Here is a 24,025-nt window from a genome sequence, read left to right as displayed (position 1 = left end):
CATGCTAACTCACTGAAGCCGGTTTGCTTTGTCTAGTAACTGAGCTCAGATCAGTGAAATCAGTGACGTGTTTGAACAGCGGAGACGTTTTGGGTTTACCGCCATCGCCGGCTCAGAAGTCTCTGCTGAACTTTTAAAATCAGGATTCATTCTTTTTATCGTTGTCATGTCGTCATAACGCTCTAATGAAACTTTTGATCGAACATTGACAGGCTTTTATTTTGACATTTCTTGCTGAGCATCAATAAAGTCGCAATTGAAACTGCCGGGGGCCTCGCTGAGGGCCTGGGCCCCCCGTTCTAGGGTCGTCCTGCTCGTCCTGTGATTGGCTGCTGGGGCCGCGGCTGTACGCCCTCGGCTCTGTCTGACAGGCACAAACACGACACCCCCCCCCCCCCGCGGGCAGGCCGTCAAACCGACGCGAACTGGCCCACCATGGCCCAGTTCCGCGCTCCGCGAGCCGCGCGGCTCGTCATGAAGACCCGCACCAGGGACACCCCCACCCCGCCCGGCGCGAACTTACCTGAGGCCCCGTCCGCGCCGCTCGGTCCCGGGGAGGAGAGGAAACTTTGTCCGAGCTCCGCTCCTCCGGAGGAGCAGGAGAGCCAAGGGAGGGGGCTCCGGACCGATCCGAGGCCGGACAGCAGCGCCGAGGTCCGCGCTGGAGCTCAGGGCAGTGGGTCGGGTTGAGGCCGGCTAAGACGCTCCGTCCGCGGAAGGAAATCCGCTCAGAGCCGCTCCAAGAAAGTTGATCCGCTGCCCTGCTCAGCTGTCGCCATCTTTACCCGCGGGGCATGACGGGTAATCCTCAGGAATCCCGGCCCCCCCTCCTCCTTTAAAGCCCCCTCACGTCCTGCGTGCTGACGTCACCGTGACGAAGCAGCAGAATGAGAAGCAGGTGACGAGGCTACCTGGAAGGTGATCCGAGTGACTCACGTCACCTTCAGCCACAAACCTGGAGAGGAGGGGCTGAACATCATGACGATGATGAGAGCTCAGGATGAAGGACTGAGCTTTTTCAACGCTGCGGCTGCTCTAACGTGACGTCACAGCGTGAAAACAACAATTAAACCAGAGAAGAAGAAGTTTCAAGTTGTGCAGAAGTATGTGGACGGTGCTGTTCCTTCATCTACCCTGATGGAGCTCCTCACACCTACAGGAGACTTTCTTTACTTAAGTAGAAGTACAGATACCTGTGTTTAAAAGTACTCCAGTAAAACGTGAAGTAATGAAGAAACTCCTTTACTCAAGTAAAAGTGAAAAAGTACTCTGCTACTAACCATGTTTGTATACAAGTAACTGAACCTTGTGCTTTGTTAGTATTTCAACACAAAAGCACATTCTAATTGTAATGAATGTACTCAGCATGAGTCTGTTGTGTAGAACACCTGCAGTGACAGAGAATGTAAAACCGATTGTGTTGCCTTGATGGTGGAGGGTGACTTCACCTCCACACCTACACAGTAACATGAGCACAGTCAGGGGTCACAGTGGATTCAGCAAGTGGGGATGAACCTCAGCATCATCAACTTACATGTAAACTCATCTCTGCTACACCTGTTGTTACCTGCCTGGGACCATGAGCACCACGGGCACTGTGTGTGACTGTACTCTGAATCCACCACATGTTTATCCTGCATTGAAATACTAAACAGGATTTTCATGGAACATTTGAATAACACAAAGTTAGCATAGCTTTGTTTGTTTTGCAGGAACATGGCATCTTTAAATTTCCAGTTTATCAAATTCCACTGAGCATCCTTCCTTTAACTCTAAGCTCTCTTCGTCCTCTCCTGTCCTTCTTTCTTATCTGTCTCCATCTCTGAGTGAACGTAGCTCTCTGTCTTTTCTCTCCCTGTCAAATACAGCAACTGGACCTTCAGCTGCAGCACAGTGTGAGACAAACTGCACACACACAGTTTGTGTTTGCTGATGTTTGTTGAGCTGATAGAAACGCTGCATTTCAAATTACCCAACACTTAAAAAACTTCACTCCCTTTATGTTCTCTCCTCTTCTGTAGGGCTAGCTAGATGCTTAAGTACTGCAAACTCCTGTGCAATACTGCAGATTTTAATATTGATCTGATACCAAGTACCCATATGGAAAAGAAATAGTAAAAACTCATTCATATAGTGAATCATATCAGGCTTATATGATTTAGTCATGAAAGTGGCCACTTTCTCATTACTTTCATATATTGTTTTAGTAAGTATCCAAAACATACAAGTTGCATTTATATAATTTTTCAAGGTATCTTATATCTGTTTTAACTCTTGTATGCTTTTCATACAAGTTTCACATAAGACAGATACAAACTTTATAAGATTTATATACATCTGTTCCATATGGGTAAATACAGGGCCGGTACTGCCAATCCCAATTCTGATACCGATATTTGTAACTTGTGAAGGCAGCTTATGTAGCTGAGAGCACCGTGTCGTGATTTATAGAATAGAATAGAATAGAATTCAACTTTATTGTCATTGCACATGCACAGGTACAGGGCAACGAAATGCAGTTTGCATCCATCCAGAAGTGCTTTAGTGATATAGATATATTACAATATATATTAGCAATAATATAGATATGTGAGTATATTACAGAAATGGGTCTATTATGGTATGTTATAATGTACACGGTATGAAGTATGTTGTGAATATTCTATAACTATAAGTATGTACAGGCTGTAGTGAGTACAAGCTATGTACAGGATATGAACAGGATATAAATATGAAAAACTATACAGAATATGAAATAAATAACTTTACAGAATCTGGGATATACAGCTATACAGAAATGGGAACTATGCAAGTTGTAAACAGTTGTAGGTTAAAAATTATCGAATGTACAGAATGATTATTTACACAGAGCTATACAGTAGTGCAGTTAAGATAAGTGAGGGTGTAGATAGTTTCTACAGAGGCTATAAAGTGCTAGTGGTTGTGAGTGGTGGTTCAGTCCATGTTATTATTGTGTTTGAGGGTACAGTTGTCCATTGTGGGTGTGTGTATGTTCAGTCCATGAGTTTAACGTGGGTCAGATGTCAGGAGGCAGAGTTCAGGAGTCTGACAGCTGTGGGGAAGAAGCTGTTCCGGTACCTGGTGGTCTTAGTCCGGAGGCTCCTGTGGCGCCTCCCAGAGGGCAGGAGGGTGAAGAGTCCATGTGATGGGTGACTGGGGTCTTTGATGATTTTCCCAGCCCTTTTCAGACACCGCTTCCTGTAGATGTCTTTTATGGCAGGAAGTGGTGCTCCGGCGATGCGCTGGGCAGTTTTCACGACCCTCTGCAACGCCTTCCGGTCCGAGGCAGAGCAGTTCCCGTACCAGACTGTTATACAGTTGGTCAGGATGCTCTCGATGGTGCAACGATAGAAGTTCACCAGGATGTCTGAGGACAGGTGGTTCTTCCTCAGAGTCCTCAAGAAGAAGAGGCGCTGGTGAGCCTTCTTGACCAGGTTGGAGCAGTTGGTCGTCCAGGTGAGATCCTCGGAGATGTGGACTCCCAGGAACTTGAAGCTGCTCACACGCTCCACGGCCGTCCCCTTAATGTGGATGGGTGGATGTGGGTGCGCATTCCTCCTGTAGTCCACGATGAGCTCCTTGGTCTTCTCGGTGTTAAGCAGCAGGTTGTTTGTGTCGCACCACTCAGCCAGACGATCCACCTCCTCCCTGTAGGCGGCCTCATCGTTGTCACTGATGAGGCCAATCACCGTGGTGTCATCTGCAAACTTAATGATGGTGTTGGAACCATCAGCAGGTCTGCAGTCGTGGGTGAAGAGGGAGTAGAGGAAAGGGCTCATCACACAGCCTTGTGGTACACCGGTGTTCATCGTGATTGTAGATGAGCAGTGGTTATCCAGCCGGACATGTTGGGGGTGGTTGGTCAGGAAGTCCAGTAACCATTTGCAGATGAGGGAGCTGATGCCCAGGTCTGTCAGTTTCCTGATGAGTTGTGAGGGGTGGATTGTATTGAATGCTGAACTGAAGTCTATAAACAGCATTCTGGCGTAGGTGTTGTTGTTGTCCAGGTGTGAGAGGACAGAGTGCAGTGCGATGGAGACTGCATCCTCTGTGCTCCTGTTCTGGCGGTATGTGAATTGGTGGGGGTCCAGGGTGGGGGGGAGACAGGATTTGAAGTGTGCTAGGACCAGCTGCTCTAAGCACTTAGTGATGATGGGGGTGAGTGCTACTGGGCGGTAGTCATTGAGGCAAGATGGGTTGGAGTTTTTGGGTATCGGGACGGTGGAGGTGGATTTGAAGCAGGCCGGTACCACAGCGTGGGCCAAGGACAGGTTGAATATGTCTGTGAGCACTCCTGCAAGCTCCCCAGAACACGCTCTGAGAACACGCCCGGGGATGCCATCAGGGCCTGCAGCCTTGTGGACATTGATCCTGCTCAGCACCGCTCCTACATCGGTAGGGGAGAGAGTCAGAGGTTGGTGGTCTGGCGTCATGTCTCCTTTGGTTGTAGTTGTTGGATTCCCTCGCTCAAAACGAGCATAAAAGTTGTTGAGCTCATTGAGGAAGGAGACATCAGAGGATGCGGGGGAGGGTTTGGTGGTCCTGTAGTCTGTAATTGTCTGGAGTCCTTGCCACATGCGTCGGGGGTTGGAGTTGGAGAAGTGTCCTTCTACCTTCTTTTTGTAATGTGTTTGGCTTTTTTGATGCCCTTCTTTAGATTAGCCCTGGCTGTACTGTAGGCGTGTGCATCTCCTGACCTAAAGGCGGTGTTGCGGGCCTTCAGGAGGAGACGAACATCCCGGTTCATCCAAGGCTTCTGGTTGGGGTACATGGTGATCCGTTTCTGGGTGGTGACACTGTCTGTGGTTTCGGAGATGTAATCCAGTACAGATGAGGCGTACTGGTCCAGGTCTGTGTGGGTGAACATATTCCAGTCTGTGTTTTTAAATCTGTCCTGGAGCACTGCGTCTGTCCCCTCTGGCCACACTTTAATTGTCCTCACAGCAGGTTTCACACGTTGGATGAGTGGTGAATACCTAGGTGTGAGGAACAGGGAGAGATGGTCTGATTGTCCAATGTGGGGGAGGGGTGTGGCTTTGTAGGCTCCAGCCAGGTTGGAATACACATGGTCTAAAGCAGTGGTTCTTAACCTTGTTGGAGGTACCGAACCCCACCAGTTTCATATGCGCATTCACCGAACCCCTCTTTAGTGAAATTTTTTTTTTTTTTTCAAATTCAAGACATAGATATGTTTTTTTACTGGTGCACAAAATGAGCCGTACATGAACATCACCTTGTTCAAGAACAAAACCAACACAATGCATGAACTTACAACAAATTACATACCTGCAAATCAGTGTGACTTCTGCTGTTGTCTTTGAGAGACCAGTTCAGATATGCGTGGCTTCACCTTGGCAAGTGCCAGTCTCATGTCATTTTCACAGAAAAGTCTGTTCCTTTTCTTCGTTTTTATGTCCAGCATCGTCGAAAAGGATTGCTCGCAAAGATATGTTGTAACAAATGGTATAAAAAAATCCACGGCTTTCTTAGCAATAACTGGATACTCGTCCATTTGTCGACACCAAAACGTTGAGAGTGTTGTTGTTCTGAAGACTTGCTGTTGAACCTGGCTCTGCTGAATTTCAATGATTTCGTCAAGGTATTCATCATTGACATCTGCTGTCTCAACAGCAAACGTGAACGGCTGTCTCACCCATGCTGGATATGACTCTCTTGTAGGGAAATATCTGTCGAGAGACTTTGCAAGCTCATCTAAGTGCGTTGCAATTGTTTGCTTCAGTTCCGTGGATACAGAAACATCTCCGATTCCAGACACATCTTCGACCTTACTTACACAGTTGTCCAGAAGGGGGAAGTTTGCAAAGTTGTTGTTCTCTGTTCGTCGTTTCCATAACGTTAGCTTTTTTTGAAAAGCCTTCAGGTGTTCTTCCGCTTCTATGATATTGACTCCACCACCCTGCATCTGCTGATTGAGATGATTGAGAGCTGCGAATATATCAGCCATGTACGCTAAAATGAGAATGAACTCAGGATTTTTGAAGCAATCTGCATGACAGTGTTGGTGCTCTTGCAAAAACAGGGCTAATTCCACACGCATGGCAAAAACACGATTCAGCACCTGTCCCCGGGATAACCACCGAACATTAGAATGGTACAGAAGTACCTCGAATTCAGAGCCCATTTCTTTACACAGCTCACTGAAGATGCGGTGCCTCAGAGCACTATTTCGCACATAGTTCACACATTCCACCACGGTTTTTAATACTTCTGCCATTTTTGGAGGCAAGGTTTTTGTTGCCAATGCATGCCTGTGCAAAATACAATGAGTCACAATGATGTGTGGTGCATCGGCTTTTACTAGCGCACCAAAACCAGAGTTTCTTCCCAGCATGACGGGAGCTCCGTCTGTACAAACTGCAGAAACCATGTCCCATGAAAGATTGTTGTCTCCGAAGAAGTCATCCACAAGCTTCTTCACATCGGCTGCCTTAGTTGTTGTTGTAAGAGGCTTACAAAATAAAAAATCTTCTTTTATCATGTCATCTTTCACATAGCGCACAAAAACAGTAGGCTGGCTTAGATTAGCAACGTCTGTGCTCTCATCGAGCTGAAGGCTGAATTTTGCCGGGCTTGAAATCAGATCGGCGACTACTTGAGCCAAGATGTCTTTACTCATGTCTTCTATTCTGTCGCTGACGGTGTCATTTGAAAGAGGAATTTGTGATAATTTACCTTCGGCCGCTGTTCCAAGTATCAGATTTGCCATCTTTAACGCGGCTGGTTTCACGAGTGTTTCACCAATGGTGTGTGGCTTGCCCTGCTTTGCGATCAGGTAAGCAACTTCGTACGATGCTGTGAGGATCGGTTTGTTAACGGGTACAAATCCAAGAGCAGGCAGAGTGGGCCTTTCATCGAATCTGGCTCTCTTCACCTTGAATTCAGCAAGTGTTGTGTTCTTGTATTCCCCGTCTCCATGCAGCTTCAAGAAGTGTTCCTTTAGTTTTGCCGGTGCGAGACTAGAGTTGCTCAACTTGGCGTTGCTAATCATGCAGATAGGACGCTCACTCCCATCACGTTCCGTGATACATGTAAATCCATATTGTACATATTCGTCCAACCACTTTCTTTTTTTGCCCGACATAGTTAGTATGGATTAAAATGTTTAAAAAAAAATCACGCGAAGTACTACCACGACATTCACATGTTGACTACTGCGCGCGCTACATTCCCCGCAGCCCTGATTGGCCAAGCAGTGTAGCATGATCGTCTGCAGCCAGTGATGGCCAGAAGGGGGCGTGTCATCACAAATTTACACGATAATTCGGGCGTGGCTGGACCTCTGCGACCTCCGCAGTGGAGGCTCTGCCGAACCCCTGAGACCGACTCACCGAACCCCTAGGGTTCGATCCAGGCCCGGCCCTAACCAATCTGGCGCCCTAGGCAAGATTTTAGGTGGCGCTCCCCCTACATCGGCAGTGTAGTGTATGTACTCACAAGAAACCGAATAGCTTTGTCTTTGACCTTTTTTTTTTTACTTAAAGAAAGCAAATTCACAATCAGAATAATTAACAAGATAAAAAAAAGATATGAATAAATAAATGAATACAAAAAATAAAAAATGAATATATGAAATACAATAAATTTTATATACATAAACACAATAAAACGTGTCAACAAGTTGGATAAAATAAATTAAAAATACAATGTAAATAAGGCACTGCACAAAACAAGATATTAAATAAACCAGTATGACTTTAACAACTATATTACAAAAAAGGGGATCCTACAGAGTTCTCTAGTTGTGCTTTTTAATACTGCATTAACTAGAATGACTTACAAATTACTGTACACCACCCCCTCATCAACCTCGCATCACCTGCTACAGCCTTACTCTCCTAGTCTTTCTTGCAGCAAAGTCATCTACAACATCATCATATGACAACTGATTTGAGACCACATGATTTATGCTTATGATGGAAAGTCCACTGAGACGTTCTTGCATCATAGTAGATCTCAGGTAGGTTTTAATGAGTTTGAGCTTAGAGAAGCTTCTTTCAGCAGCAGGTACTGTAACAGGAAGAGTGGCAAAGATTCTCAGAGCAACCCACATGTTGGGGTAAATTTCTGCCAGCTTCTTCTCATGCAGGAAGGTCAAGAGTTCCATGTTTGTCATGTTCTTTGATGGCAATGGTGGGAAATTCTGCATTTCCATTGCAAGTTCTGTGCCATTAATGTCCGGCTGGCTGTCATGGGTCAGAGTAGTACTCAGTGTTTGGCACTGCTGTAGCAGCTCTTCTTTTTGTAAGTTGTGGAAATCGAGGAGTACTCCAAACTTGTCATTCACCTCTCCAAGGTTCTGAAATCTCTCATCAAGTGAAGAGATGGCTGTATCCACTACCACATTAAAAAATGTGGTTTCCATTTTTTTAAGTGCATCTTGTATGGGCTCATCTGGAGACTCATAACCGAAGTGCCTTTTGGTGGTTCTCAATCGCTTTTGTTTGAGTTCAGCCTCCACATTCATTTCTTCACACATCTCCTTTGCCGTTGTCTGTGCATCAGAAAATCCAGTGTTTCTGTAGCTGGTGAGGGAATCTTTGGTTTTCTTTAGCAAGTCGACAGCCACATCTAGCTGCATGGAGGCCGACTGCATGAGTTTACTCACATACTGGATCTTGCTGAGAATGTCATACCAGATGGCTGTACAAATGCAAAAACGATAGGATCCAATCTCCTCAGCCAAAGACTGGGCTTCAACTCTGACCACAGGGTCTGTAGCTGTTTCCCTCACCTCCAGAAGAGCCTCTCTGACTTGCCGAGCCTGATATCTGACTGCCTCAATGCTTTTTATCCTGCTTTCCCATCTGGTCTCAGCCCATGATTTCAAGGTGGTTTTCACATGTTTCAGGAGAACACCCCACCTATGGGTGGAGGCTGAGAGGAGCTTGAATAATTTTGCTAAATGCCCAAAGTAGCCAAGGGCATCTGGTGAGCTTTTTGCAGCATCAGCTACTACCAGATTTAAAGTGTGGGCACCACATGGGACCAAAAAAGCTCTTGAGTTTAGCTGAAGCAACCTTGCCTGAACACCTTTATTTTTTCCCTTCATGTTGGCCCCATTGTCATAGGACTGTCCTCTGCAGTCTTCAAAAGGAATGTTAAGCTCCTCTATCCGTTTTAGGATGAGAGTTGACAAATGATCTCCTGTTGATTCCTCTGCAACAAGAAAGCCCAGGAAATGCTCTTTAACTTGTGGTATGTCTTCTCCTGACACTATCCATGTGGTAGATGGCCCAGGGGTGGGATTTAGAAACTTCAACAGTGCATCTGAAGAGAGGAGTATGTGACACCACTGAGTATTAAAGTCTAATAATAAAAACATATGATTCTAGGAATAAAATGAAATGATATAATATAAATGAAAAACCAAAGAGATATATGTATGATGTTAACTGATATGCAAATTAGATTAGATTCAATTTATTGTCATCATTACAGTGAAATGCTGAATAGCAGAATGCAAAGTAACAGTATAATATCATATGAGAATGTTATGTTATGATTATCTTTGACCGAATCACAGCAGTGCTCATATTAAAAAACAGCATTCCCTCTCATGTGATATTGCTTAATTAACATTAATGATGTGCACTTTAACAACTAGGCTTACAACTATAATATATACAGGGGTGGAAAAGTGACTATTACCTGCAGGGTAAACGTTAGCTAACCAGAAGGCAATAACAATGTAAACAAAAAACACCTGCTTAAAAGATGAATACAAATGAGGAATGGTGGGAAAGGTGGGAGTACTGTAATTACCTAACGTTACATTATTATTTTCCATAACAATTTAGCCCCCTCCACAATATTAACTGACGTTAAAACAGTTAACTAGCTATTTATTGATTAGCAATTAGCAAATCATGTAACATTAGCTTAATGCTAAAAATTTAGGTTACTATCACATTCAGACAAATAATTTCATGTAGGCTAACGTTACCTACCTCTGTCTTTTTCTCGTTTCTCCTCCTCTTCTTTTCTCTTTTTTCTTCCCTGGGCACCTGACAGTTTTGGCCGTTTTGACATCTTGTGTTGACTTTTTGATGTGGTGACGTCCAAAAGGAACCATGATACGGGAAGGGAGGGGGCGCACCGTGCGGGGAGGGGGGGCGTAATGTTGTAACAAATAATATTTCTATTAAATAAGCTTTACTTTGCATTTTAATTAACGTGGGATTATTTTTTGTATTTAGAAATAATAGTACCAACTTTTTTTTTTTTTTTCAACATTTGTGGCACTGGCGTGGCGCCCCCTGATGGACGGCGCCCTTAGCATTTGCCTATACGGCCTATGCCACGGGCCGGCCCTGGTTCGATCGAACCCAGGTTAAGAACCACTGGTCTAAAGTCTTGTCTCCTCTGGTGTGGCAGGAGACATGTTGGTGGAATCTGGGGAGGACTGTCTTTAAGTTGATGTGGTTGAAGTCGCCAGCAACAATAAAAGCAGCCTCGGGGTGTTTATTCTGGTGTTTGTTAATGGCTGCGGAAAGTTCTTTCATGGCCAACCTAGCATTAGCGTCGGGGGGGATATACACGGCAGTGAGTATGATCGAAGTGAGTTCTCTGGGGAGATAATAAGGTCTGCATTTGACCATTAAAAACTCCGCATTAGGTGACTCTCAGTAGTAGTGGAGTTCATGCACCAAGCATTGTTAATATAAATGCACAAACCTCCACCTCTGGTCTTGCCGGAGTCATCTGCTAGCCTGTCGGCTCGATGTGTGTGGCGTCCTGCTAACTCGATAGCATTGTCCGGGCAGCTGTTGTTCAGCCATGTTTCGGTGAGAAACACGACATTTGAGTCCATAATCCGTCTGTTGTTAGTGATGGAGAGCCGTATCTCATCCATTTTGTTTGCCAGAGAACAGACATTGGTGAGAAAAATACTGGGTAAAGGCAGCCGGTGTGGTGTTAGCTTTAGCTTAGCCCGTAGCCCTCCGCGCCTACCTCGCCTTTGTTTACGATCTCGGCGCCGTCTGCGTGTACTTCCGCCCGGCCGGGGAGAGTGGGCAGCCTCCGGTGTTCTGGAGATCTCTGGGATGAGTCGGAGATCGGCGATAAAACTGTTGGAGTTTGTCTGAGAAGGTTCTCAGTCATCCAGGTCATCGTAGTCAAAGGAGCTTGCAAAGAAAAGCGTCTGGACTTCTTTAAGTTGCTTGAAGACGTTTCACCTCTCATCCGAGAAGCTTCTTCAGTTCTAAGGTCAAATGGTGGAGAGTCCCAGATATAAACCTAGTGGGAGTTTCCCCCCACAGAGGGACAAAAGGACCCCCTGATGATCCTTTAATCGCCTGGGCCAAGGTGGGAAACTGGGCGTGGGTCCCAATCAGCCAGAGTTTCGGGTGTGTTTCGGGAGGATAAGAAGGACAGACGCAACAACATTGTCATCCCCTATGTAGCCGGTGTATCAGAGAAACTCAGGAGAGTTTTCTCCAAGCATGACATCCCGGTGTATTTCAGACCCAGCAACACGCTCAGACAGAAACTGGTTCACCCGAAAGACAAAACGCCAAAACACAAACTTAACAATGTGGTGTATGCTGTACAGTGCAGCGAGGAATGCTCAGACCTCTACATTGGAGAGACCAAACAGCCACTTCACAAGCGCATGGCACAACACAGAAGAGCCACCTCCACAGGACAAGACTCAGCAGTCCATCTGCATCTAAAGGTCAAAGGTCACTCATTCGAGGATGCCAATGTTCACATTTTGGACAGAGAGGACAGATGGTTTGAAAGAGGAGTGAAAGAAGCCATCTATGTCCACTGTGAGCGACCATCTTTGAACAGAGGCGGGGGTTTACGACACCAACTCTCTGCCATCTATAATCCAGTTTTGAGATCCCTTCCCAGACGCCTTAACGCCCACTCACATCCTGGGCCATCTGACCTCAGGAATTCGCATGATAAGGTGGGGCCAGGTTTCACAATGAACACACCCGAAACTCTGGCTGATTGGGACCCACGCCCAGTTTCCCACCTTGGCCCAGGCGATTAAAGGATCATCAGGGGGTCCTTTTGTCCCTCTGTGGGGGGAAACTCCCACTAGGTTTATATCTGGGACTCTCCACCATTTGACCTTAGAACTGAAGAAGCTTCTCGGATGAGAGGTGAAACGTCTTCAAGCAACTTAAAGAAGTCCAGACGCTTTTCTTTGCAAGCTCCTTTGACAACTGTTGGAGTTGTGAGTCCAGATGTCCAGAAGCTCTTGTCTGCTGTAGGTCAGCAACGCACAGCAATTCTGGACGAATAATCCGGTTAAAAGATGAATCATCAATTTGTAATTTCACTGTCAGTTTTACTTGCCAGTTTTACTTGCATGTATTTTGAAAGTGGTTTTTTTTTTTTGGACAGCAGGTAAATGTGCCTGTCGTGTGATGTTTGAATGTGCCGTAGGCGGCAAATCAAATAGACGTGACAACACAAAAAGGTTCAGATGTTTTTCATAGAGCATGGTTGAAGTATATCTTCTCATTTCCAAAAAGATAATATATTTAGTTGGGCCACATACTGAACTTGGAGGTTAGAAATAAAGTGTCGATCTTATATTGCAATTATTAATCAGATATCAGTACCAGAGCTGCTATTGGTGTTTGGATCGATCCACTCGCCTCTACCACAAACTTATGGACACTAGAGTATTTAAAAGTAGAATGGGAGGCAGAGCCTTCAGTTTTCAGGCCCCTCTTCTGTGGAACCAGCTTCCAGTTTGGATTCAGGAGACAGACACTATCTCTACTTTCAAGATTAGGCTTCAAACTTTCCTTTTTGCTAAAGCATATAGTTAGGGCTGGACCAGGTGACCCTGAATCCTCCCTTAGTGATGCTGCAATAGACGTAGGCTGCTGGGGATTCCCATGATGCATTGCATTTTTCCTTTCCAGTCACCTTTCTCACTCACTGTCGTGTCCAAATTCATGGGCTGCATCCTCCTGAGGACCCGGTCTTCGCGGTCTACGTGGGCCGGGTCCTCAGAAGGTCGGGTAGGCTGGAAATATTTCTAACATTTTGAGTTATTTTCCAGTGTTAGAAAATCAGCACTGCTCAGTGTTAGTCTTTGTTAATCTTCAAAACTGACTAGGTTACTTTTAAACATATAACACTGTCAAAAGTGTTAATTTAACACTCAACAGTGTTGTATTTACAGTGTTGGGGAGTAACGGAATACATGTACCGCCGTTACGTATTTAGAATACAAAATATGAGTAACTGTATTCCGTTACAGTTACCGTTTAAAAAGGTGGTATTCAGAATACAGTTACTTTGTTGAAATAAATGGATTACACTGCGGTACTTTCCTGTTTCATATTGTCGCGGGTCAGGACTGTTTGGGTTTGTTTGACAGCTACGTTCTGTTGTTCCAGGCGGCAGCGTTACGGTTGCCATGGTTACAGGGCGACGCTCTCTCTCTCTCTGCGACTGTGTGTTTCCTGGGTGAGAGAGCGCCTTTTTGTTGTTGTTGTTGTTGTGCTAAGCTAACAGGCAGAATGCTACAAGCATAGCTCTAAAGAATGTAGCATCATGGGCAGTGTAGTCCGTGCTGCAGGGAGAATGGACTGCCATACACGTTATGTGTCTGTGAGCGCGAGGAGGGAGAAAAAGGGGAGTGGAAAGGTACGAGTTGTCATCGAGGAGAAACGGGAGCTGGAAGCATGTAAATATAATAATAACCACTGCAGCCAAGAAGAGTGCCTGACGAGCCCAGTTGTAAGTAAGCTATTAAGACTCGACTGTACACCGTGTTCCTGTTTTCCTCCGAAAACAATAAGTTCTGTTGGAGCAGTCTTTCAACGCCTCTCTCTGTCTCTCGCAAGAAAAGTTGACCCACACAACAAAGTAAAGCTATTTTTCGGCTACGAGCCGACAGGGACCCCGCCGTATTAGTCAGAGGTCCCTTTACTACAGTTCGGAGTCGCGGACCTTCAGTAATAGTAATAAATCACAGCAATAGTACATTCACGTTGTTGTAAAAAGCATGATAATATATTAAGTAATCCAAAGTATTCAGAATACGTTACTCTCATTGAGTAACGTAACGGAATACGTTACGGAATACATTTTGGGGCATGTATTCTGTATTCTGTAATGGAATACATTTTAAAAGTAACCTTCCCAACACTGTGTATTTAACACTCAGAGGTGTGGACCCATATAGACACTCTCCAGTGTTAATTTAACACTGGAGATTTTGCTGTGTACACGGGTATTTTTGAACACGCAGCTGTTTCATCCATGTAAACGGCGTTTCGAATCACCGAAAACAGAGATTTTTTTAAAACTCCTTTTTTGCGTTTAAGTGTGGACGAGGAATACAGAGTTCGTCACACAACGTCAAAGGTATGTGCCTTTTTCACGTCACGCTGTGAGCCACGTTATTGTTTACATGAGATGAATTGCAGAATGGCAGATAGAGACGAAATACTGTTAATCTGACTGTCTTTAGGTTTTACACACAGTTACTGTCCCTCCATTTACAAAGGCAGAGGCGTCACAGTGTGATTATTTTACATGTAGTTGTTTTTTTCATGTGTAATAATATTCAACATTGCTATCAATACATTTTTCAAAAATGCCTCTCTGTGCAAAATGGGTTTAAAAACATAAACAACTGTTTGTCCGTGATTTGAACCGGGGAACAAATCGTGGCAGGATTAGCCTGATGTTATTTGTATCTCGCTGTAACTTTACTGTATAAAGAGCAAACATCTCCAACATGTCAGGAGTAGTTAGTCATTACAACAAGTGTTTGAACTAAAAATCAAGAATGTGGGATCCTGTTTGTCCGTGATTTGAACAGCCCAGCGCTGCTCCCGACAGGGAAAACCTGCAGGGAGACCTACCTCGGCACCTGTGCAGGTGAAACCAAAGGGCAGATTTGCTTCACCATATTTTCTAGTCTTTGGCTTAGAATGAAGTTGGTTTGGAAACATATTCAGTGATGCTTCATCTCCTGCTTTGCGTTTCTGTTGCCTCCCGGTGCTAGCAGTATCCAAGCGTTGTTTCCCCCCCACCCTCCTTTTCATACCGCGCCCCCCCTGCAATGGCTCTGCGCCCCCCTTGGGGGCGGGCCCCACACTTTGGGAAGGTCTGAATTAGCCTAATTTGAAATTCAATGTATTGGTTTGAAAATGATCGGAACTAAATTGAAATTGAATTTTATACTTTGAAAATGAATTCATTTGTGTTGAAACTGTATTTTATCCTTTAAAAATGTAGCTCTTTTGTCACCACACAGACTGTATAGGGCGAACCTCATACAGTCCCCTGAATGCTGGAGATGTCAGACTGGGGTAGGCACATTGACCCATATGATTTGGAGCTGTCCTAAAACCCAAAATTTTGGACTGAGATACATGACTTTATCAAATCAACCATACGATGGGATATTCCTTTTTCACCAAGACTATTTGTTTTGGGGGACCCATCACTCCTTAAATATGCTCCGCCTAAGGCTGCTGAGTGGGTACAGACTGCATTGATGCTGGGGCGTAAACTCATTATCTCCCAGTGGAAGGCCCCTTCCACCCCACCTGTCTCTGTATGGCATATTCAACTAGGGAGACTCGCTGCACTAGAACAACTCTCATACAGGCTCCTGAATAAAGTGGAGAGTTTCCATCTGAAGTGGGATCCATATCTGTCCAGAATAAAACGAACAGACTAGAACTTAGAGTGGGACAGACATTGGAATTCTGACGAAGCACTTTCAGGGATGTCAGAGTGTGGCATGCAGTAAGACCCACATAGTCAAAGGCTGGCTGTTTTTGTTTCTTTTTTGTTTGTTTGTTTTTTGTTGTTGTTTTTTTTCATGTTTTTGTTTGTCTCTTGCTTTGTTTGCCCCCCCCCCCTCATTTTGGTTTGGTATTCTCTACTTTTCTGCTGCTATGCTGATGTTTTTTTTATGTGATGTAATCTGTCTCTGCGGTGGACTGTAGTGTTCTAAAAGTACAATAAAATATTAATCACAAAAAAAAAAATGTAGCTCTCAAATAATTTCAGTTTCAGTTCTACAATTCAGTTTTTTGGGACTTGCATCGGTTCTGGTTCCAGAGTAATCGAGCACAGATTAATAGAACTGCGTTTTACAAGCGGACCGAAAGTGTCACTGACGGGAATCTACAGCATCTTGAGCTGGATTTTTTTTTAACATACTGCTCCATTATTATGTTTGACAGGCTGAAATTGTCGGGTCACCAAGGCACCTCATAAATCGACCAGCTTTTACAGGTGTTTTGTGCCAGAAATGGAGTGTCCACTGAAGACTGAAGATAATGAATCTCTACGCCTTGCCATTGATCCCTCTTGTGCCTTCATCTAGACAAGTGACATTTACTTGACCACTCTCACATGCTCTGTACCTACATCACCTTCCCTGACAGTCGTAGCTTGTCCCATCAGAGGGTGAAATGATAAGAATGTGTTATTTTGCAAAGTGCTCTCTAGGGTTCCTAAATAAAATATGGCATTGAGATCATTTATTTTGAATTCTTTTTAATAATACCTTCTTCTAAAATATATAAGAAACCTCTCCTGGTTTTAATGGCACTTTGGATTTCCTTACTTTCTGGTCCACTCCCACCTCAGCATGCAGTCAAGTTCTATCTGGTCTTTAAATCTGACGTCAATAGCCATGTCTGGGCCCAAACTCCGCTGCAGGTCCCAAAGTCAAATGATCACTGCAGCATTACTGAGAGTTTCATCTGTAATAAAACGATCCGCGTTCTGCTCTACCAGGTGTAACAATTAAGTTTAACATCCAGGCATCCATGAAAACTGAATTTATGACATTTAACGGAGTTAGAAGTTAGCAGGGAGTTACCTCGCTAGCTTCTATCTAAATATAATACACCATGTTCTGACTGAGAGATTTCTGAAATGATTCAAACGTACAGCTCTGCTATCACTTCCAACATAAATGAAGACAGAAAACTAAACAGCAGTGACGTTTGTAGGGTTACTGAAGTTGGGCTAGCTGCTATATAATGATGTGCTACGTGACCGCTAGCGACACAGCTATGTTAGCATAAACAGTAAAGCTGGAGGATGAACAGTAACTTCTTTCCACTGGATAAAAGTTAACGTGAGGGTTCCCGATGGTTAGAGACAAATGTAATCGCATGGCAGGATGCTGTAAACGGACCAAACTTCAGCCAGGAGAACAACTGACATAATCCATCCACAATACGAGGTTAGTCATTCAAATACTGCTGCATGGGCTGGGCTGTAGTTACATTCTAAGGGTTTAAAACTGAGCTTTAAAATGAACAGTGGTGATAAAAACAGGCCAACAGTGATCACTGACTGTTTTTAGGGGCTTGTTGAGATTAAACAGAACAAAATACCAAACATTAAAACACGTTAAAAACACAACAGCCTTAATAAACGCAGAGTACTTTGGGCCTGGAAGCAGAATTCATCATGTCATCACTTAAAGACCGGATAGTCTTGCCAATGACCTACTAATCATATTCAGATGTGTTGCAACAAATCCAAATTGCCACTAGGTGTGAATGTGCGAGTGAATGTGAGTGCGAATGGTTGTCTGTCCCTGTGTGTTGGCCCTGCGACAGACTGGCGACCTGTCCAGGGTGTACCCTGCCTCTTGCCCTATGACAGCTGGGATAGGCTCCAGCGCCCCCCGCGACCCTGAATCCGGTTGTTCAGTCTGACGTCACTAGCCGTGTCTGGGTCTAAACTCCGCTGCAGGTCCATATATCAAACGATCACTATGGCATTACTGAGAGTTGAAAAACTGTCTAAAGTCTTTCATCTTTAATAAAATGATCAGCGTTCTGCTCTACCAGGTGTAACAATTGAGTTTAACATCCAGGCATCCATGAAAACGGAATTTATGACATTTAACGGAGTTAGAAGTTAGCAGGGAGTTAGCTCGCTAGCTTCTATCTAAATACAATATAGCATGTCCTGACTGCGGGGTTTTGGAAACAAATTCAAACGTACAGCTCTGTTATCACTTCCAGCATAAATGAAGACAGAAAACTAAACAGCAGTGACGTTTGTAGGGTTACTGAAGTTGGGCTAGCTGCTATATAATGATGTGCTAGCAACCGCTAGCGACACAGCTATGTTAGCATAATATAAACAAGCTAACTTTTTTTCCACTCGATAAAAGTTAACGTGAGTGTTCTCGGTGGTCAGGAACAAATGTAATCGCATGGCAGGATGCTGTAAAAGGACCAAACTTCAGCCAGGAGAACAACTGAGATAATCCATCCACAATACGAGGTTAGTCATTCATATACTGCTGCATGGGCTGGGCTGTAGTTACATCCTAAGGTTTTAAAAACTGAGCTTAAATAAATGATTAGTGGTAATAAAAGCCGAGGGAGGTCAACAGGGATCACTGACTGTTTTAGGAGCTTTTTGAGATCAAGTAGAAGAAAATACAAAACATTAAACATGTTAACAACACAAAAGCCATATTAAACGCAGACTACTTTAGACCCGGAAGTAGGATTCGTCGCGTCATCACTGAACAACCGGATAGGATAAGCGGAAGCAAATAGATGGATGGATGGATGTGTTGCAACAGGAACACATGGAAAAGTTGCAGGACAGCGGTCTTCTTTCTTTCTTCTTCTTCTTTCTTGTTCTTATACATGTAATACATTTATTACCAACCTGAGAGTTTATCCGCTGGTCATTCGACATGACGAATGACTTCTGAGGTCTTAATTCAGCTCAAGATGCTATAGATTCCCGTCAGTGACACTTTCAGTCCTCTAAAACGGAGTTCTATTAATCTGCGCTTGATTACTCTGGAATCAGAACCGGATGTAAGTCCCAAAAAACTGAATTGTAGGACTGAAACTGAAATTATTTGAGAGCTTCATTTTTAAAGGTTAAAATACAGTTTCAAAACAAATGAATTCATTTTCAAAGTATAAAATTCAATTTCAATTTAGTTCCGATCATTTTCAAACCAATACGAGGTTTAAATCATACCTCGCTGATAGATCCTTATCAGTTCACTTAGGCACCTTCTCCTCTTCCTCCGCTCCGGTCTGTTGTGGTGTACCTCAAGGATCAGTTTTAGGCCCTATTCTCTTCTCATTGTATTTGCTCCCTCTAGGAGCAATCTTTGAAAAATACAATATTGCCTTCCACTGTTATGCCGATGACATACAGATCTATTTTGACCTTACTGACGACCTTGCTGTGTCCCTGCACTACTTTCAAGAATGCATGCGGGAGGTCAAAGAATGGTTCCTGAGTAATTCCCTCGTTTTAAATGATAAGAAGACTGAGACTGTGGTTTTCAACAGTAAAATCCCTCGTGCCCAACTCTGTGCTGCCCTGGGTTCCTTTGCTAGCTTTTCTTGTGACTATGTTAGTAACTTGGGTGCACTGCTGGATAGCTCGCTCAAACTCGATAAGCAAGTGTCTGCTGAGATCTAGCTTCCACCAACTGCGCCTTATCTCTAAGGCTAGGCATTATGTTCCACACGAGGACCTGGAGAAGCTTATTCACGCTTTTTGTGACCTCCAGGTTGGATTATTGTAACTCCTTGTACTATGGTCTCCCCTCTTCTCTTCTTTGTAGACTGCAAACAGTCCAAAATGCAGCAGCCCGCCTTTTGACTGGTACCAGGAAATTTTGCCATATTACTCCTGTTCTAGCTAGCTTGCATTGGCTGCCCATAAAGTACCGTATTCAATTTAAAATATTACTCCTTACATTCAAAACTATTAATAAATTAGCACCAAGTTATCTTAGTGAACTTCTCAAACCACATACTCCTGCTAGAACACTCAGATCTGCCACTCAACTACTTCTGACCCAACCCAGATCTCGACTGAAGTCCCGGGGTGACCGTGCGTTTGCTCTGGCTGCCCCGGTACTGTGGAATAACCTTCCTCTCGACCTCCGCGCATCTGATTCCATTGCACTGTTCAAATCACGATTAAAAACCCACTTATTCAATCTTGCCTTTCCCTCTAGTTAATATTTCTTTTATGATTTTATATCATGCACTTTTATGCTCATTTAAATTCTTGTTTGCTCTGTACCTGTTGCTTTCCTATGTATCAGTGACAGTTATCTGCTTGCATACTTAGTACTTGCTTTGGTCCTATTTCTATTATCCTCCTCCTATACTCTATCTTACTTGTTAAGCACCTTGGCATACCCTTGGTTTTTAAGTGTGCTTTATAAATAAAGTTTATTATAATACATTGAATTTCAAATCAGGCTAATTCAAATTCAGTTTTAAAAAGCATTTATTAAGTTACAATTCAGATTCAATCTGAGCAATTCATATTCGAATTTAAATTATTCAAATTCAGTTTCTGATGACACAAAGTTCTGCGCATCCACATGTGTGTCCTGATCAGAGTCTGTGTTGGTGTGTGAGTCTGTAGCTGTAATCAGCCGCTCACAGCTGACCCAGTAAACCCCGTGCACATGTGCCGTTTGTCTACCTGTTCCTCTCTACCTTCCAGGTGTTTCTGGACCTTCCTACCTGAGCTGTCTGCCTTTCACCTGATGTCACGCCCACAGAACAGAGTTCATTCAGGTAAGTTCATCAGGGGTGTCAAACTGAAATGAGCCGCTGCTGGCACTGTCGTCTCATTGGACAGCCAAGTGTTCAAGTAGTACAAAAAATAAACAAGAAACCACCCACCAATAATTTTGAAAATGTTTGTTTTTTAAATATCAAATATTGCCAAACAAAACAAAACTACAAACGTGAACGCAGATTGTAACTAACTGAAGCCTTTGATTGAACGACCAAATAAACACAGCTCTGTCTGCGCAGACACAGGGCAGCACTTCTGCTGTCATTGTGTTCGTGCAGACATGCGTTTGTGACTTTTGTGACTCTCTGACTGAACTAACAGCCTCAGCATGTTTGTACTCTCGGCTCATGTTGTCTTCATATTAAATCATTTTTGGCTTTTTAAAGAACTTATTTTAACACAAGTTAAAACAAAAAATCAAGGGACAAACTGCATTGTATTTCTTCACATCTATATACGGAGTGCAAGTAGGGGTGAGGTGGGCTGATCTCTGAGCTCAGCCCCCAAACTGCAGAACCTGGGAGAGCAGGCTGACACAGGTGAGACAGAGGGGGCGGGGCTCAGACTCAGCTGTTTGGATATCAGTGATGCTAACGAGCCCCTGACAGAGGACACAGTGACTGAGGAGAGGCTGGGATGCCTTGTTTATTATTTGCAGATGTTTGATTGTTCTTCTTCTGTGATGATTACCGGTATTCTGCAGATCAGTTTGGACGGCGTGAAGCAGGCGGTTACAGTTTTGGTGTCTTTATCCATCTGTCGGCACCTGCAGACAGGACTGAGGGCACACGCTTCCCTGCAGTGTGGCAGCAGGACATGTGACATGTCGCTTCACTGTCATGCTGTCCCCTCTGCAGTGTCCCACTTCCTCCTGCAGGTCATTAAACTTTCATCCACCTGTGTGTGTGTGTACTATGTTTGGACCTGTCCCCACGAGTTTGAAGGCATTTTTGAAAATGTCACAGTTAGGTCACGGTTAGGTCTAGGCTTGGGGTTGGGGTTATGGAAGGTATTGTGTCAATTAGATGTCCCCACAAGGATATGAAAAAAAACTGTGTGTGTGTGTAAAGTGATGACACACAGCAGCTGCTGAGCTCATCGAGTCTTCGCTGCCCGCAAAGAAAAAGACAATGTCCAGCTGCTCCACAACAATGCTCCCCCCCCCCTCCCAATGGCTATGGGAGGAATGAGAGGAATGGAGAACACGCCGGCGGTTTGAGTCCCGGCAGCTGTTCGTGTCTCTCTGACCTCAGGAACTAGCCGGCAGGAGGAAGACTGCATGAAGAGGAGCCGGGATTATTTTAGACTACATTCAGGGATTAGACTCAGACACCATTACAGCAGGACAGGAAGGACACGGACACGCCCAGGTTCAGGAAGTTTCTCTAAAACCAGAACCAGAGCAGAACTGGGCCTGCTGGTCTGAGTCATCCTCACTGAGCATTGTTACCCACTCACAAGATTTCTTTAGGTTTAAACTTGTTCTTGTCTCAGCAGTCAGACAAAAGTCATTCTGATAAACATCAAACACTGTTTACTGCTTCTCTCCAAGCTCAGGGGTCAGAGGTCAGGGGTCATCACTGATAACAGCCTCACAGAGTTAAACACAAACTGCTGTGGCCCTTCAGAGACGCAGAGATTCTCAGTGAAACCTCACACCTCCCGAGCATGTCGGTGTTTGCTCTCAGGCTGAAACGGCTGCATGTTGGGGTCAGAGGTCACACACATTGGTTATTAATCACCCTGAGAGTGGGTATGTGTGCACGAGGCTTCCTCAGCTGCTGCGGTGACGGAGGGGTCAAGGCTGAACCCCCCCAGGGTAAACAGAGCTTCGATGTGACTCCGGTGCTCCAACACGGGAATCTCCCAGCTACCCTGGCTGCAGGTTACACCATCATCAACCCCTCAACAGCGCTGCTACCTATATTAACCCGCTACCCACCGCAGGGCAAACCTCGGTACATGCTCAGATCCAGATGCCATCACGGGAGGATCGAGTTACTGCTAAGCTGAAGTCAAGTAACCAGCAGGTATTGATTATTGATCGATAGACACACGCTGCTGAGGATGGAGGGAGCGGGCGTCATAGCCTCGTCCTCCACCATTGAAGCTGCGTCATGTTCCCGCCACACAGATCCTGCAGGTCGTTAAAGATCAGGTCCAGAGGAGCTCTCTGAGAGGGCCGAGGACCGTCTCACAGCGGCGACACTTTGTCCCGTGAGCATGGCCCGAGTTCCCTGTCCGCCCCAGCATCACCTGGTTCATCACCTGAGCAGAACCAAACCATCGTCGGATAAAAATATCTGTGAAAGTGTCACAGCCCCGTACACCTGCTCTGCTCCAAACCAGAGCCATCAAAGCTGAACCCAGATCAGCTTTAGTCCCACCGCCCGGCCCTCGGTCTGACTCTGAACCAGGTTCCTGCTCTCTCAGCTTCAGGGTGATGATCCCTCACACACTGCCCACTTTCATCTCTTTCCCCATTTTCACTTGGAAAGTTGACAAAGTGCATTCTGGGTAAAAGTTGAGCCTGGTATTGGTGTTCATGCTCAGAGATGAAACTGTGACACCTGGTAATAATCTGGTTTTGTGGATATCTGCAGTGTTGAGCAGTTTGAGCAAACCGATCTGACACCAGAACCAGTTTGAACTGTTGGGAGGTTCCAAGCAAAGGTCAAAGCAAAGGTCAAAGGTCAAACTGTAGAACAGTCTGAGGAATCTCCTCGGGCGCTGTTCAGTCTGCTGAATAAAGAAAGGTCTGATTTGTGCAAAGTGGAGCTGTTTCAGAGCTTCAGGGTCAAAGTGAAGCTTCTCCTCTGAGAGCTTGTGGCTCCCTCAGAGTCTCTTTAAAACATTTAAAAGCACCACGGCGTTCCAGGCAGGGCGAGTCCGAGCCTGCCGGGACGTGAGGCAGCGCCCGATCTGAAGGCGGATCTGATTCAGTAACAAACGCAGACAGCGCTCGCCCTGCTGGGAGCTGAGGCGCAGAGACATAACAGACGAGAGGAGGATCAGATAGAGGAGGGAGGCCTGAACAAACACTTGGGGAGGAGAGGGGGAGGAGACTTGCTTGGAACACTGCAGAGTGTTTTTCTGCCGCCGCCAGTTACACAAACTGTGAACCACACACACATCGTGCATTAATCTCTGCCACACAAACACAGGGGCATCCTGCTGCCCCCTGCAGGCAGCGCTCTGACTTACAGGCTCATCGTTGCATCCAGCTGTTTGTGGGAGTCTCTGCTCTGAGTGTATTCATACCTGCTGCTCCAGAGCAGCGACTTCAGTAATAAGTTTGCCTTTAGTACCGTGAAGCCTTGCGTGGCGGCTGGGTTCGCCACAGGAAGTTCCCGTAGCACAGAGGCTAGCCAGCGTCATGCTGTAGATGTTTACCTGCAGACTGCGCAGGTGGTCAGAGCGCTGTCACCTGATCGGTCAC

General features: G+C 45.0%; 2 protein-coding genes across 3 annotated transcripts in view; both read right to left on the bottom strand.

Annotated features, from left to right (window-relative positions):
- Positions 1 to 1,731, bottom strand: part of LOC308387949 (tight junction-associated protein 1-like) — a 28,951-nt gene extending 27,220 nt beyond the window's left edge. For both annotated transcript variants that reach the window (XM_080868356.1, XM_080868357.1), the window contains exon 1: positions 524 to 1,731. The gene's annotated coding sequence lies outside the window, so the exon portion shown is untranslated. The remainder of the gene's footprint in view (positions 1 to 523) is intronic.
- LOC308388217 (zinc finger MYM-type protein 1-like) lies at positions 847 to 10,145 on the bottom strand (the record flags this gene model as incomplete). The annotated part of the gene is made up of 3 exons (XM_080868796.1): positions 9,990 to 10,145; positions 7,874 to 9,309; positions 847 to 1,035 (listed from the first exon to the last, which is right to left on the bottom strand). The coding sequence occupies exons 1-3, from the start codon at positions 10,069 to 10,071 to the stop codon at positions 847 to 849; spliced, it is 1,707 nt and encodes a 568-aa protein (XP_080724922.1). The 5' UTR covers positions 10,072 to 10,145.
- Between the last annotated feature and the right edge of the window lie 13,880 nt (positions 10,146 to 24,025).

Source organism: Rhamphochromis sp. 'chilingali' (assembly GCF_963969265.1).
Source record: "Rhamphochromis sp. 'chilingali' genome assembly, chromosome: 20".
Classification (NCBI taxonomy): domain Eukaryota; kingdom Metazoa; phylum Chordata; class Actinopteri; order Cichliformes; family Cichlidae; genus Rhamphochromis; species Rhamphochromis sp. 'chilingali'.
Note: the sequence above shows the minus strand (reverse complement) of the source record. Positions and strands in the feature narration are given on the sequence as shown.